The 17,603-nt window shown below is 42.9% G+C and overlaps 1 protein-coding gene across 1 annotated transcript; it reads left to right on the forward strand.

Moving 5' to 3' along the window:
* The first annotated feature begins 7,185 nt into the window (after positions 1-7,185).
* Positions 7,186-8,593, forward strand: IQCF3 (IQ motif containing F3). Its single transcript, XM_004368583.1, has 3 exons — positions 7,186-7,203; positions 7,356-7,409; positions 8,198-8,593. Exons 1-3 carry the CDS (start codon positions 7,186-7,188, stop codon positions 8,591-8,593), a joined length of 468 nt encoding a protein of 155 aa, XP_004368640.1.
* Positions 8,594-17,603: the final 9,010 nt, after the last annotated feature.

A 17,603-nucleotide genomic window follows, 5' to 3' on the forward strand; every position in this document is an offset into this window, starting at 1 on the left:
CATCTTTGCTTTTTAACACTTGAAAGAGGTCTTTCTGCAGCAGATTTGCCCAATGCAATATGTTGTTTGATTTCTTCACTGCTACTTCCATGGGCATTGATTGTGGATCTAAGTAAAATGAAGTCCTTGACAACTTCAATCTTTTCTCCATTTATCATGATGTTGCTTATTGGGCCAGTTGTGAGGATTTTTGTTTTCTTTATGTTGAAGTGTTATCCATATTGAAGGCTGTAGTCTTTGATCTTTATCAGTAAGTGCTTAAAGTCCTCTTTGCTTTCAGCAAGCAAGGTTGTACATCTGCATATCAAAGGTTGTTAACCAGTCTTCCTCCAGTTTTGATTGCTGCATTCTTCTTCAGATAGTCCAGCTTCTCAGATCATTTGCTCAGCACACAGATTGAATAAGTACAGTGAATGGATATAACCCTGATACACATCTTTTCTGACTTTAAACCACACAGTATTCCTTTGTTCTGTTCGAACTACTGTCTTTTGGTCTCTGCAAAGGTTCGTAGTGAGGACAATTAAGTGTTCTGGAATTCTCATTCTTTGCAATGTTCTCCATGGTTTGTTATGATCCACACAGTCAAAGGCCTTTGCATAGTCAATAAAACACAGGTAAACATCTTTCTAGTATTTTCTGCTTTCACTCAAGATCCATCTGACATCAGCAATGACGTACCTCATTCCATGCCCTCTTCTGAATCTGGCTTAAACTTCTGGCAGTTCCCTGTCAATGTACTGCTGCAGCTGCTTTTGAATGATCCTCAGCAAAATTTTACTTACTTTGATATTAACAATTTTATTCGATAATTTCTGTATTCTGTTGGATCACTTTTCTTTGGAACGGGTACAAATATGGATCTCTTCCAGTTGGTTGGCCCGGCAGCTTGTCTTCCAAATCTCTTGGTATAGATAAGTGAGCACCTCCAGCGCTGCATCATTTGTTGAAAACATCTCAACTGGTATTCCATCAATTTCTGGAGCCTTATTTTTTGCCATTCCCTTCAGTGCAGCTTGGACTTCTTCCTTCTGTACCACTGGTTCTTGATCATATGCTACCTCCTGAAATGACTGAACGCCAAACAATTCTTTTTGGTACAGTGACTCTGTGTATTCCTTCCATCTTCTTTTTTTTTTTTTTAAAGTAAAAAGAAAGTTTTATTTGGCGTATATTCAAAAGGACACAAGTGGGAAGCAGACAAGCAAGTATGCTGCCAGAGCTAGAATGTCTGCCCGAATCCAAAGAATATTACAGAATAGGTAAGAATGGGAAAAAGGACAAGCATGCTGCCACAGCCATTGTCTGCCCGAGTCCAAGGAAGGTTATAGAATCATCAGTATATATCAACATCACAAAATGGGTAGAATCATTGAAAGCATCGCTTTTTCACTGATTGGCTAGAAATTATAATCTTACATTATGAATCATCTTTCTTAACAATCATTGGTACGGGTTTCAGTTACGAAAGTCAGGAGGGTCTTCACTGGTCCATCAAATTTCTATTCACTAAATGCTAATAGAAAAACATACGAGTGGAAAGTCTTCTGTGTTCTGTTTGATGGGCTTTTGTGAAAACTTCCTTAAGATGTTTTCCAAGATTATCTTAGCTATTGTCTTTATACCTCAGGGCCCAGTTGATGTGTCCTTTGTGAATCCTGGTGAGCCCTTGTCCTTCCATCTTCTTTTGATGCTTCCTGTGTTGTTCAATATTTTCCCTGTAGAATCCTTCAATATTGCAACTCGAGACTTGAATTTTCTCTTCACTTCTTTCAGTTTAAGAAATGCCGAGTGTATTCTTCCCTTTTGGTTTTCTAACTTCAGATCTTTGCATATTTCATTATAATAATACTTTGTCTTCTCAAGCTGCCCTTTGAAATCTTCTGTTCAGTTCTTTTACATGATCATTTCTTCCATTCACTTTAGCTACTTGACATTCAAGAGCAAATTTCAAAGTCTCTGATATCCATTTTGGTCTTTCCTTTCTTTCCTGTCTTTTTAATAACCTTTTGCTTTTGTCATGTATGATGTCCTTGACATCACTCCACAACTCGTCTGGTTGTCAGTCGTTAGCGTTCAGTGCTTCAAATCTATTCTTAGGATGGTCTCTAAATTCAGGTGGGATATACTCAAGATCATATTTTGGCTCTCATAGACTTGTTCTAATTTTCTTCAGCTTCAACTTGAACTTGCATATGAGCAATTGATGGTCTGTTTCACAGTTGGCCCCTGGCCTTGTTCTGACTGATGAAAATGAGCTTCTCCATCGTCTCTTTCCACAGATGTAGTCAATTTCATTCCTGTGTACTCCAACTGGCGAGGTCCACATGTATAGCCACCGTTTATGTTGCTGGAAAAAGGTATTTGCAATGAAGAAGTCGTTGATCTCGCAAAATTCTACCATGCCATCTCCAGCGTTGTTTCTGTCACCAAGGTCATATATTCCAACTACCTATCCTTCTTCTTTGTTTCCAACTTTCCCATTCCAATCACCAGTAATTATCAATACATCTTGATTGCATGTTTCATCAATTTCAGACCAAGAAGTTGGTAAAAAATCTTCAATTTCCTCATCTTTGACATTAGTGGCTGATGTGTAAATTTGAATAATGGTCGTATTAACTGGTCTTCCTTGTAGGCATATGGATATTATCCTATCACTGACAGCATTGTACTTTAGGAAGGATCTTGAAATGTTCTTTTTGACAATGAATGTGTCACCAGTCCTCTTCAATTTGTCACTCCTGGCATAGTAGACCATATGATTATCTGATTCAAAATGGCCAATACCAGTCCATTTCAGCTCACTAATGCCTAGCTTATCTATCTTTATGTGGTCCATTTCATTTTTGATGACTTCCAGTTTTCCTAGATTCATACTTACTACATTCCGTGTTCTGATTATTAAAGGATGTTTGCAGCTGTTTCTTCTCATTTTGAGTCATGCCACCTCAGTAAATGAAGGTCCTGAAAGCTTAACTCCATCCGTGTCATTAAGGTCAACTCTACTTTGAGTAGGCAACTCTTCCCTTGTCATATTTTGACTTCCTTCTAACCTGAGGAGCTCATCTTCCAGCACTATCCCAGACAATGTTCAGCTGCTATTCATTAGGTTTTCACCGGCCATTTTCTGAAGTAGACCACCAGGTCCTTCTTCTAGGTCTATCTTAACCTGTCCACCATGAGTGACCCTGCTGGTATTTGAAATACCAGTGACATACCTTCCAGCATCACAGCAACACACAAGCCACCACAGTACGACAAACTGACAGCATGGGGACAGAGGATTAAAAGTGGCTGGGAGGTGCAGTGGGGACTGCCAAAGATGGCTGGCTTTTAAACAAGCCAGAATAACTAATTAACTCTTTAAAATATGTTGTTATTAGCTGCTGTCGAGTCAACTCTGACTCATGGTGACCTTAAGTACAACAGAATGAATCATTGCCTCATCCTGAGTCATCTTCATGATGGCCAGCATGTTTGAATCTGTGCTTGTAATGGCTATTGTGCTAATCCATCTCACCAAGGGTTTCCCTCACCCTCTACTTCACCATCCATGATATCCTCCTCTAGCAATTTATCCCTCCTGAGGAAGTGTCCAAAGCAAATGAGTCAGACAATGTTCTGTTGTGATTCATAAAGTTTTTTTTTTTTTTAAGTAATACTTTACTGTGTTTTTGGTGAAGGTTTACACAACAGGTTAGGTTCCCATCAACAGCTGATACAGAAGTTGTTTAGTGGCATTGATTACATTCTTCACAAGGCTTGAACATTCTCATTATTTCCATTTTGCCTGTTGCACTTCCATTAATCTAGTTTCCCTGCTCCCTTACATTCTTATCTTTGCTTTAAAGTAATTCTTGACTGTTTGGTCTTATATAGGTGATTTTTTAAAGTACTTATGGGTGATATTCATTATTTTTTGAGCCAATTTGTTATTTAGCTACAAGATGACCTCAGGGATTAGTTTCGGTTCAAGGTTTAAAGAGTATCTCAGGGCAATAGTCTCAGGGAGTCCTCCAATCTCAACCAGTCCAGTAAGTATGTTTATTTTTTTAGGAATTTGAGATTCTGTTGTACATTTTTCTCCCATTCTATCAGGGTCCATCTATTGTGGACCTGATTAGATGGTAGCTAGGCACTATCTAGTGCTTCTGGTCTAAGGGTAGATAAGGACATGGTTTGTGTAGACTATTTGTCCTCTAGACTACTCTATTTTTACACAAATAATGCATGCCTTCTACGTTTGTTTGCCAACCATGTCCTCCCCCCGCAAGGTATTTTCATAAGCACCACTATGTCAATTTTTTTCCCTGTTGCTATAAAAAAATTAGCATAATGTGCTTATGAAAATACCTCAAGGGTGGAGGGCGAGGTTAGCAAAGAAACATAGAAGGAGTAGTTATTTGCATAAAAATATGGTAGTTTCTTCTTTGAGCCTTTGGTTTCCTTCTTTCTCTTTCGCTCCAGACGAGTAGAGACCAATAGTTGTATCTTAGAAAGACACTTGAAAGTTTATAACACTCCAGACACTACTCTCCAAACTAGGATGTAGAACATAATTTTATGAACTATATGATGCCGATTGACCAAGATGTCTGACGATGCTATGGTCCTAATCCTTCAAATCCAGAAATGCAATCATCCCTTGAGGTGTTCGGTTATGTCTAAGAAGTATCTGTAACTGTGAGATTCATAAGATTTACCCTGGCTAATTTTTGGAAATAAACCACCAGACCTTTCTTCTTAGTCTGTCTTAATTTAAAAGCTCTGCTGAAACCTGTCCACCATCAGTGGCCCTGCTGGTATTTGAAATACTGGTAGCATAGCTTCCAGAATCACAAGCAACTCACGAGCCACCACAGTACAACAAACTGACAGACAAGTGGTGGCTTTAAAATATGGACTCATGTAAATGGAAACAAATAAATACAAAGAAACAAAGAGACCCAGGTGAAACTCTCTCTCCTAGGAAGACCCCTGTTGTTCCTGTCCCAGCCCATGAAGCCTGTCTTAGTTATCTAGTGCTGCTATAACAAAAACACAACAAATGGGTGGCTTTAAAAAACAGAAATTTATTTTATCACAGTTGAGGGAGCTAGAAGTCCAAATTCAGGGTGCCAGCTCTAGGGGAAGGCTTTCTCTTTCTGTCAGCTCTGGAAGGAAGTCCTTGTCTCTTTGAGCTTCTTCTCCTGGGTGATCTTCATATGGTGTGACATCTCACTTCCCCCATCTCTGCTTTTCTCACATGCTTGTTTAATCTCTTTCATATCTCAAAAGAGATTGACTTAATCCTGCCTTGTTAACATAACAAAGACGACCCATTCCCAAATGGGATTATAACCACAGGCATAAAGGTTAGAATTTACAAAAAAATTTTGGGGGGGACACAATTCAATCCATAACAGGCCTTTTCAGTCCTCTGTGCCGAGTGGTGTTGATCTGTGTCTGGTTTCAGCCTGAAGACACGTGCACCTCTGGAGTCTCCCATGATGAGAGATCTGCAGACTCTACCATGTCTCCTATATGTGCCCTAGACTCGACCATGGTTCTTCCCAGCCCACTTCTTGCATTCTCCTCCTCTTCTAAACAGGTGTTTTGTGACTGGTCCTGTTTTTCTCATTTCTTGTATGTCAGGCATGTTAATGGCAGAAGAATGTTTCATTTGGTCTCATGCTGCAAGGTGGTGAGGAGTTACCCTTGGGCAACTAGATAAGGAACTGGTAAGAGAACTAGAGGAGAAATGGGCATTGCCTGAAGATCCAGAAATCTGGAAGTGGCGACAGGTGATGCCATGTCTGGAGGCAATGGAATGTGATGTTGGGAGTCTCCCTATGAGCGGGGGCTGAGAACGTTCATGGAGGAACGTGGGATCACGGAAAGAAGACCATGTGTGGAGACAGGTGGCTAAAGAGTAGAAACAGAAGTCAACGTATGGGTGCATATCCTGCCCAAAGGCCTGAATTCTCTGAGAGCTGCACCTCCATCCCCCACAACCACCACCAGTCTAGGCCCTCAACTCTAATCTACAGCCTGTTCTGGGCCAGCCAGACTCCCCCTGCTCCTCCTGGGGCTTTGCCTCAGCAATGCTGAGTAAACTGACAGGTGTTGCTGGAGCCAGGATATGCTGGCACCATGGCTGGGATGGTCATTTTCAGTCTTGTGCCCATAGGACCTTAAGAAGGTACTCTGCAGAGGCAGAGAGAAGCAGAGATGGGAGACAGGCGCAACAGGAAGAGGGACAGGGAGCAGGTGGCACAATTTCTGGCCTCTGGGAATTGTGAGAGCTCCTGCATCCCACTGGTGGTGCTCCTTTAACTTAGGCTTGTTGGAGGGCATCTTGATTCCAGATCCTCAGTGCCCCTGCCAACACATACATTGCACATGAACTGACCTCTGCTCTCTGCCAATCACCATCTTCCAACTCTCTCCATCACTCTTGTCCTATCAGTTCCCCTGTGCTCTGTAAGTCGGGTGCCACCACCAGAGAAGTCTACCCTGGGGAGGGGGCACCATCTCACACACAATGACTTAGGTATGGAAAATTCCTCCACTCCACCGAATTTCAGATACAGTGTGGGAAGGGTTTGTTTTCTTTTAAGGATCATATATTGGTAAGTTGATTGCCACCAAAAAGCCACAGAATGACAGGGTGTTACAATGGCAGGAGAAAGGGAAATTGAGGTGCCTCCATCTTGATCTTTCTTCAGCATCTTCTGCTCACCCTCCACAAACACATTGATCTCCATTAAAAGGGGGGCTTTCCCACTCTTCCCAAAGAAGGCGGGAGAGCATGGGGGGGTGCGGTGAGGGGACCAGCAGGAGCCAGCGCAGTGGGAAGGCCCATATGTCCTCCTCTGCATGGCACAAACTGCTGTCCACAGTGGCCTATGGCAGGACGGTCCTGGGGCAGGCCAGACAAGAGGTCACCCTTGGGGCAGGACAGACTCACAGGAACGGTGGTTCCACTGAGGACTCTGGCCCATTGCTGGCAGGAAGGAAATGGACAGGTGTTTCCTCTTGATCCAACAACTTTGAGTCTGTGGTAGTCAACCTGGTCCCTGGGTCACAGTTGCCCTTGTGACATCATGGTTGTCTCTTCCTCCATCATCCTTCTGCCCCTCCCAGGGCTGGGGGAGCAGCAACCAGAGGGCTTGTGAACACCTGAACCACTGTCCGCAAACCATGGGCAGTAAATGTTGTGTAAGACTCGGCAGGGTGGGGAGTTGCCCTTTGACAGTGGGAAGCACTAATAACTTCATAGGACCCAAGGAAAGAATGGGGATCTGGGGCTGTGGGGACTGTGCACAGAGGATAGTCCTCACCCATGCTCTCCCCCTATGTTCTGATTACAGAAGTGTAGGTCTGGTCCAGATAAAGACGCCCTAGAGAGAGAGAAGAGACGGAAGGTGGGTAGGGCTCTGGAGTGTGAGATAACCAAAGATCTTTGATCCTCTGACCCCAGGGTCCCTGGAAGGGAGGATCCCTCTCTGCTCCCACAGTATTGCTTTCTTGTCCCAGTAACCCTGTCTCCATCCTCGGTGAGCCAAGTTAGTTATGGAGAAGATGGTGGAGAGGCTGGGAATGAGGGTGTAGACAGGCCACAGGGGAGGTGGGACACAGCACAGTGGAAAATGTGAAGTTGGAGAAGGGGTGGCCTGGGCTTAAACCATGTGGGAATGACTGAGAGGTAAGTAGTGGAAATAAAAAAATGTGAGGTAGGGGTGACCCCAACACGCTGTGGCACCACATACAACATCAGAAGGCAGCATCATGGGTTGACATGTGGGCTGGGATTCAGGTCATAAATGCAGACAACTGTCCTCATGAGGAGTATTGCAAGGGTGGAGGGGTTGGTGGGCTCATAGGCACCTCCTTGGTTCCTCACACCCATGTCCCGTCATCTGGAACAGAAAGTGCTTCACCTGGTTTTGTGCACCTGTGAGGTCCACAGGGCAAGCATATCCCCTTTTTTATAGACAAGGATACTGTAACTCAGAGGGTGAGTGGATGTGTCCATGGTCATGGACAAGACAGTAGCATAGACAAGACCCCACCCAGGTCTCCTGGGTCCTCAGAACCACTGTGGGGAAATGCTAACTGTTAAGATTGAGGATCGGAGCTCCTTTATGGCAGACCCTAGGGCTGTGGTTGATGGTGAAAAATTCATTGTGAGTCCTCTGCTTTGCTTGGCCAGTTGCTTCTTGCAATACGCCAGAGAAAAAGGGTAGAGGCAGCCAGGAAGATCCAGGCCTGGTGGCGCGGCACCCTGGTGCGTCGGACCCTGCTGGTGGCTGCCCTCAGGGCCTGGATGATTCAGTGCTGGTGGAGGACGCTCAGGCTGAAGCAGATGCATAAACAACTGCACAACCTGCTGAAGGCCTATGTAATCCAGGAGCAGGCAGCCGTCAAGCTGCAGTCCTGGGTCCGCATGTGTAGGTGCCAACAATGCTACTGCCAAATGAGCAAGGCTGTCTGCGTGATTCAGGAACCAAAGAGCTGCCTCACCTTCCAGACCAATGACCTTTTACAGGTAGACAAGGAAGCCTCTTCCAACCAGCTGGAGTTCCACATCGAAATCTTATCAGTCTGAAGGGCCTACAGGGTGGGGAACTGGCTCCCCTGCCCCAATAAATGTCTGACTGGGTTTTGTGTGTTTCAATGACTCCTGCATTCCTGGGGACCCCAGATTTAAGCCCTGCTGCCTGCTTCTCCACTTGGCAAAGGCTTCAGTGCAGGTCCTTCACCCCAACCCCTGCAGTGCCCATGACCCCTGCTCTGGACTGACGGAGACCATATGCCACTGACTCTGTATCCAGATCAGAAAATGTGGTCCATGCCTCCTCATGCATGCACAGCCAGGTGATCTATTCCACAGCCCCTACACCATTTGTGTCTCCTGAACCTGGAATTGACAGGAGTTGGGATTCATATTCCTGAAGACTCTGGGTATTTCCTCTTATGAGAGTCGTCTCTGAGGCCATGCTCTGTCAGCCACCACCAAGGGTCAGCTGGGACTTGGACACGTTGGTTTTCTATTTGGCACATGCCCAGAAAGAAGTCAGGCACTTGAGGCCTCCCCTGAGAGCAATGCAGACCAGACAAAGCACAGGAGGCTGGCCTTTTAATGCCTGGGCACCAGGTTTTGCAAGCCTCCTGCCATCTTGGACGCTATTTCCCTTGGGAAATAACATAACGTGATCTTAGGGAACCTCAGTTCTGCCTTTTCAGGACCAACTTCCCCAGGGTGCTGAACATAAACATAAACCGATATTACTTCCACCCTAAGTATGGCACCATTCTTGATGACTTCAACATTGACTAGGATGATGCCTGCAAGTCCCTTGCCTCTGACCTCCAGTGATTTTGACTTCCATTCTGCCTCAGCCATCCACTCCAGTGATCACACCCTAGACCATTGCTTCTCCATGTCTGTGGAGAAGGATCATTTTATTAAAATGTCCAATCCATCCACATGAATTACTTTGTAGAACACAATAAAAATTAATTATGAGAAAATAAATGGAAAGGATGTATAGAATATAAATCTTATTTTTAATTATTAGGTTGAACATACGTAAAATTACTATTTCAAATTGCAATAAAAGTTTCTAAATGCTTGCAGTCGATCTCTGTACTCATCTCATTGGTAACAAACCATTCATGCTCCATGTCATGGATTGAACCTTGTCCCCCAAAATATGTGTCACCTTGGCTAGGCCTTGATTCCCAGTAGTATGTCATTATCCTCTATTTTGTGATCTAATATAATTGTCCTCCATCTTGTGATCCTCCATTTTATGTGTTGTAGATCCTAAAACCTCTATAGGCAAGAATAGGGTGGGGTGTATCTTAAGTCACACCCTTGCTGGAGGGTGTGACTCAAGCCCCACCCTTACTTAAGTCACCACCCTTACTCAAGTTACCACCTTACTCTAGTCAACCCTTGCTTGAGTCATACCTCTTATCTGACAAGAGATAAAAAGAGAGAGAAGCAATCAGAGAGGGACTTACTACCACCAAGAAAGAACTTCGAGCAGAGCACCAAGGGTCCCTGCACTGAGAACCTCCTAGACCCAGAAGAAGACTGATGCCAAGACACAAGGAATGCTGGGCCCACAGATGTTAAAAGGAGACAAGAACCTTCCTGCAGAGCTGACACACAGAAAGCCTTCCCCTAGAGCCGGTGCCTAGAATTCGGACTTCTAGCCTCCTAAGCTGCGAGAGAACAGGAGAACGAACAAGTCTGTCTTGGAAGAAGTACATCCAGAGTTCTCCTTGGAAGCAAGGATGATGAGACTTTGTCTCACATACTCTGGACGTGTTATAAGGAGGGACCAGACCCTGGAGAAGGACATCATGCTTGCCAAAGTAGAGGGTCAGCAAAAAAGAGGGAGACCCTCAAAGAGATGGATTGACACAGTGCTGCAACAATGGGCTCAAACATAGCAAAGATTGTGAGGATGGTGCAGGATCAGGCAGTTTTCCATTCTGTTGTGCGTGGGGTCACTGTGAGTCAGAAGTGACTTGATGACACCTAACAACAATAACAACAAATCGTGAGAGAATAAATTTCTGGTTGATAAAGCCATCCACTTGTGGCATTTCTGTTACAGCAGCACTAGATAACTACGACACTCGGGTTCTGATTCACAGACCATGAGGTCTTTTTTTTCAAATTTTTATTTATTTTGTTGTTGTTGAGAATATGAACAGCAAAACACACACAAATTCAACAGTTTCTACGTGTAAAATTTAGTGACATTGATTACATTCTTTGAGTTGTGCAACAATTCTCACCCTTCTTTTCTGAGTTGTTCCTCCCTCATTAACATAAACTCACTGCACCCTAAGGTTCCTATCTAATCTTTTGAGTCGCTATTGTCAGTTGGATCCTATATAGGCAGTTCTTAAAAGAGCATAATGCTCAAAGTAGATCTTTTTTACTAGTTAAGCTAAACTATTTTTTGGTTTTAAGATGACTTCAGGGTTTTTTTTCTTTTTAAACTGGAAATTTTAACATATGTAATTGATTATTGTTTTTACTATTATGAGTTTTATTCACCTTGCTGTGAATGGATTCCTCACCTTTGACAAAGGCCGTTAGAATCAAAATGGTCAATTTATACAAGGAGATTTCTGATTTGATGTTTAATGCTGCTTTTGCTATTTCTTTTTTTATTATTATTATTATTGTAGTTTAAGTGAAAGTTTATAATTCAAGTTAGTCTCTCATACAAAAATTTATAAATACATTGTTATATGACCCTAATGGCTCTCCCCATACTGTGACAGCGCACTCCTCCTTTCCACTCCTGATTACCCATGTCCATTCAACCACCTCCTAACCCTCTCTGCCTTCTCATCTCACCTCCGGACAGAAGCTACTCATTTAGTCTCATGTATCTACTTGAGCTAAGAAGCACACTCTTCAAGAGTATCATTTTATGTCCCACAGTCCAGTCCAATCTTTGTCTGAAGAGTTGGCCTCCGGCATTGTTTAGTTCTGGGTTGACAGAGAGTTCTGGGGCCAACTTTCTGAGGTTTCTCCAGTCACAGACCATTAAGTCTGGTCTTTTTACTAGAATCTGAGTTCTGCACCCCACTCTTCCCCTGCTCCATCAGGGACTCTCTGTTGTGTTCCCTGTCAGGGCGGTCATTGGTGGTAGCCGGGCACCATCTAGTTCTTCTGGTCTCAGGCTGATGGAGTCTCTGGTTTATGTGGCCCTTTTGTCTCTTGGGCTAATATTTTCCTTGTGACTTTGGTGTTCTTCATTCTCCTTTACTCCAGGTGAGTTGGGACCAACTGATGAATCTTAGATGGCCGCTCACTAGCTTTTATGATCCCAGACACCACTTATCAAAGTAGGATGCAGAACATTTTCTTAATAAACTTTGTTATGCCAATTGACCTAGATGTCCCCTAAAGCATGGTCCCCAGACCTCCGCCCCTGCTGCTCTGTCCCTCAAAGTACTTGGTTGTATTCAGGAAACTCCTTAGCTTTGGTTTAGTCCAGTTGTGCTGACTTCCCCTGTAGTGTGTGCTGTCCTTCCCTTCACCTAAGATAATTCTTGTCTATCTAGTTAGTGAAAAACCCTCTCCCTCCCTCCCCACCCTAGTAACCATCAACAAATGTTTTCTTCTGTGTTTAAACCTTTCCTTGAGTTCTTATAATACAATATTTGTCCTTCTGTGACTGACTAAATTCACTCAGCATAATGCCCTCCAGATTCCCCCACGTTATGTTTCACAGATCCATCTTTATCGTTGTGTGAATATGCCATACTTTGTTTATCCATTCATCCGCTGATGATCACCTAGGTTGTTTACATCTTTTTTCTATCGTGAACAGTGCTGCAATGAACATGGGTGTGTATATATCTATTCGTGTGATGGCTCTTATTTCTCTAGGATATATTCCAAGAAGCAGGATTACTGGATTGTATGGAACTCCTATTTCTAGCTTTTTAAGGAAGCACCAAATTGATTTCCAAAGTGGTTGTACATTTTACATTCCCACCAAAGTGTATAAGTATTCCAGTCTCTCCACAACCTCTCCAACATTTATTATTTTGTGTTTTTTGGATTAATGCTAGCGTTGTTGGGGTGAGATGGTATCTACTTGTAGTTTTGATTTGCATTTCTCTAATGGCTAATGATCGTGAGCATTTCTTCATGTGTCTGTTAGCTGTCAGGGGATATTTTTTATTTAAAGTTTAAAGATTATCTCAGGGCAATAGTTTCAGGAGTTCATCCGTCTTCCATGGCTCCATAAAATCTAGAGTCCATGAGAATTTTAAATTCTTTCTGCATTTCCTCCCTTTTAATCAGGATTCTTTTATGGCATCTTTGATCAAAATGTTCAGTAATGGCAGCCGGGCACCGTCTAGTTCTTCTGGTCTTATAGCAAAGGAGGCAGTTGTTCATAGAGGCAATTAGCCACACATTCCATATCCTCCTCTTATTCCTGACTCTCCTTCTCCCCCTCTTGCTTCAGGTGAATAGAGACCAATTGTTGCATCTCGGTTAGTTTGCTCTTCTCTTTCTAGTTCCTAAAGTTGTCAAGTTAGGCTGTTAACTTGAGATCTTTCTTCTTTTTTTTTATGAAGGCATTTATTGCTGTAAATTTCCCTCTGAGTACTGCTGTCTTAGTCATCTAGTGCTGCTCTAACAGTAATACCACGAGTGGATGGTTTTAGCAAAGAAAAGTTTATTCTCTCACAGTCCAGTAAGCTACAAGTCCAAATTCAGAGCATCAGCTCCAGGAGAAGGCTTTCTCTCTCTGTAGGCTATGGAGGAAGGTCCTTTTGATGCATCCGTCCCCTTTTTGTCTAGGAGCTTCTCTGCCCAGCAACCTCAGGTCCAAAGGATGCACTCTGCTCCCAGCACTGCTGTCTTGGTGGTATGAGGTTCCCAAGTGTCTCTGCTCGCTTCTCTCTTTTATATCTCAAAAGAGATTGCATTAAGACACTATCTAATCTTGTCAACCTCATCAGTATAACCTCATCACAGTGATAGAATTTACAACACATAAGGAGATCACATATAATATCATCATAGTGATAGAGTTTACAACACATAAGGAAATCACATCAGATTACACAATCATACAACATTGGGAATCATGACCCAGCCAAGCTGACAGATATTTTTGGGGGACACAACTCAATCCATGACAACTGCCTTCTCTGCATCCCACAAGTTTTGGTATGTTGTGCTTTCATTTTCATTTGACTCTAAGAAATTTATGATTTCCCTTTTGATTTCTTCCTTGACCCATTGTTAGTTTAATAGTATGTTGTTTAGTTTTCATGTTTGTGTATCTTCTAGGGTTTTTTTTTTTTGTTGTTGTTATTGATTTCTAGCTTCACTCCATTGTGGTCAGAGAAAGTATTTGGTATGATTTCAACCTTTTTAAATTTATCAAGACTTGTTTGTGACCTGAAATGTGGTCTATGCTGGAGAATGATCCATGTGAACCTGAGTAGAATATATATTGTGCTGTTTTGGGGTGGAGTGTTCTATATATGTCTGTTAAGTCTAGTTGGTTTGTAGTGTCATTCAGATCCTCTGTTTCCTTGTTGATCCCTTTCTAGATGTTTTGCCCAATATTGATAGTGGTGTATTGAAGTCTTCAACTATTACTGTAGTGCTTTCTATTTCTCCCTTCAATTCTATCAGTGTTTGCTTTATATATTTAGGTGCCCCAATGTTGGGTGTATATATATTTATGATTGTCAAATCTTCTTGATTAATTGGCCCTTTTATCACTATACAGTGTCCATCTTTATCTCTTCTGACAGATTTTATCTTAAAGCCCACTTTGTCTGATATTAAGATTCCACCCAACTCTATTTTGGTTACTATTTGCATGGAATACTTTTTCCATCCTTTCACTTTCAACCTATTTGTGTCCTTGGGTTTAAGGTGTGTCCCTTGTAAACAGCATGTAGCTGGATCATGTTTCTTTTTTTATCCATTCTGCCACTCTCTGCCTTTTGATTGGAGCATTTAGTCCATTTAGATTCACTGTAATTATTGATAAAAAGTGATTTACTTGTGCCATTTTGTTATTTGTTTTTCTTGTGTGTGTGTATCTTAAGCCTTCTTTGTCTTTGTCCTTCACTACTGCTTGGTTTTGTGTTTTTGTGGGATTATTGTAGTGAGCCTTTTTGGTTCCCTTCTCCTTTCCTTTTCTGTATGTTTTTTATATATTTTCTAAATGGTCACCATGAATATTACATTTAAGAGCTTGTATTTATAACATTCTAGGGTAAGTTGGTGCCAACTTCAGTAACATACAAGAAATTATATCTGTTTACCATTCCTCTCCCCCTGTCATGGATTGAATTGTGTCCCCCAAAAATATCTGTCAACTTGGCTAGGTCACGATTCCAGTATTGTACGATTGTCTACCATTTTGTAATCTGAGATGATTTCCCTATGTGTAGTAAATCCTATCACTATGATATAATAAGATGGATTAGTGACAGTTATATTGATGAAATCTATAAGATTAGATAGTGTCTTAAACCAATCTCTTTTGAGATATAAAAGAGAGAAGCAAACAGAGAGATGTGGGGACCTCATACCACCAAGAAAGCAGTGCCGGGAGTAGAGCACGTCCTTTGGACCTGAGGTTCCTGTGCTGAGATGCTCCCAGACCAAGGGAAGACTGATGCATCACAAGAACCTTTCTCCAGAGCTGACAGAGAAAGAAAGCCTTCCCCTGGAGCTGATGCCTTGAATTTGGACTTGTAGCCTACTAGACCGTGAGAGAATAAATTTCTCTTTGTTAAAGCCATCCACTTGTGGTATTTCTGTTATAGCAGCACTAGATGACTAAGACACACCCCTTTTGTTGTTGTTATCACTAGTTACATCTTTATATTTCACATGCTCTATAACATAACTTTATCCTTGCTTTTTAAATATTTGTTATTTAAAATATGAAGGACAAAACATTTAGAATTATCAAGCATGAAATACCTTTTTGTTGTAGTGATTTAGGTGAAAGTTTACAGAGCAAATTAGTCTCTCACTAAACAGTTAATACACAAATTATTTTGTGACATTGGTTGTCAACACCACAATAAGTGAACACTCTCCCCTTCTACACCCCAGGTTCCCTATTTCCATTCAGTATGAATACCTTATTACTAGCCCTTATACTTGTCCATGCATTTGCCTTCATTAGGGATCTTTCTTTTTATGTATAGCTTTGAATTACTTTCTAGTGTCTTTTCCCTTCCATCTGTAGAAACTCCCATTCGTATTTTTGTAGGGCCAGTCTAGTGGATATGAACTCTCTCAGACTCTGTTTGTCTGGGAATGTTTTAATTTCACTCTCATTTGTGTAGGATAGTTTCACTGGTGTAGTATTCTTGGTTGACAGTTTTTTTTCTTTTTTTCTTTCAGCACCTTAAATATATCATTCCATTGCCTTATGGCCTCCAATGTTTCTGAGGAAAAATCAGCACTTAATCTTATTGGAGATCCTTTGTATATGATTTTTGCTTCTCTCTCACTGCTTTCAGGATTCTCTCTTTCTCTTTAGTTTTTGAGAGCCTAATTATGATGTGTCTTGGTGTAGATCTCTTTAGGTTTATCCTGCTTGGGGTTCTTTGAGCTTCTTGGTTTAGTTGGGATTTGAAATTTCCAGATCTCATTTTTCAACTTTCAATCTCTCCCAAACACAGCAGAGAACACTCTGTGGTCAGTCTGCCCTCCAGTAGGCACTGCCTCTCGGGTGAAATATCATGTACTAATGAATCTGTCCACCAGGGGGCAGAGTCCCCGCTCTCTGTTTATTACTCCCTTCCCTTCTCTGTTTCTTCATTCACATTTTTAGTCAGAAAACCCACACCCAGTAAGCTTTCCTCAGGGCTTGGTGTTGCCCTCTGGTTTTGTCCAAAGTTTCCTTCCCTGCTCTGTGGGGGATGCTTATATCTGAGTTGGCATTCAGGGGAGGCACAAGCAGACTTTTCTTTGTTTCAAGAGAAGGAGGGGCTGGCACTCCCCAGAAGGACCTCCGAGAGATCTGTCTTTGTTGGTTTCAGAGCCCCAGTAGCCCTGTGGTGGTTGAGGAAGCAGTCTCCACTTAGGTGACCCACCTCCTGACTCCACTACTCTTCAGGGATCTTTCTGTAGGAGTTGTATGAGTCCAGCAGCCAATAGTTACTGATTGGGAAAGAGGTAATCACACTCCAACAGACCCTGAGGGAGTCTGCTTTGTAGCTATCAGAGCCTACCGTGGGTATGTTGACTGTGGATGTAGCCTCCACTCAATATGCCCACTTTCAGCACACAGCAGCCTAAGTCAGCAGTCCTCAGCATTGACCATAACGGGGAGCAGACAGACCCAAACTGATCCCCAGGGAGGTCTGTGCTGTTGGTTTCAGAGGCCTGAGCTGTGAGGTGCACAGAGAGGCAGGTAGAGTGACTATGGGAGTTGACTTCACTGCATGGGCCTTCTGTGGCAGTTTGCAACAGCCTGGGGGGGTGTCATGTTCTGTTCAGATCCCCATGGAGGTCTGCCTTGTTGCTATCAGAGTCCCCTCAGTAGATGGTAGGCTGTCATTGCAGGCTCCACTCAAGATTCCCACTTCCTAACACACAGCAGCTTCAGTCAGCAGTCCTCAGTGCTAACAGAAAGTGGAGGCAGATTAACCCTAATTGACCCCCAGGGAGGTATGGCCTGTTGGTTTCAGAGGCCAGAGATATGGAGTGCTTAGGGAGGCAGGTAGAGTGCTGGCTATGAAAGCAGACTCCACTGCAGGGCCCTTCTGTGGCAATTCACAGCACGCTTGCAGGTGATAGTGCCTGGGTGGGGGAGGGCTGTCACACTCCAAATAGACCTCCAGGGAGTTCTGCCTTGTTGCTATCGAAGCCCTCTCTGTAGTATATTGGCTGTGGCTGTAGCCTCCAATAAAGATGCCTGCTTCTTAGCACACGGCAGCCTCAGTCAGCAGTCCTCAGCAATGACTGAAAGGGGGAACAGACCTGAACTGACTCCCTGGGAGGTCTGTCCTGTTGGTTTCAGAGGTCTGAGCTATGGGATGCACAGGGAGGTAGGTAGAGTGTTTACTAAGGGAGCAGACTC

Source organism: Trichechus manatus, unplaced genomic scaffold (genome assembly GCF_000243295.1).
Source record: "Trichechus manatus latirostris isolate Lorelei unplaced genomic scaffold, TriManLat1.0 scaffold00001, whole genome shotgun sequence".
Lineage (NCBI taxonomy): Eukaryota > Metazoa > Chordata > Mammalia > Sirenia > Trichechidae > Trichechus > Trichechus manatus.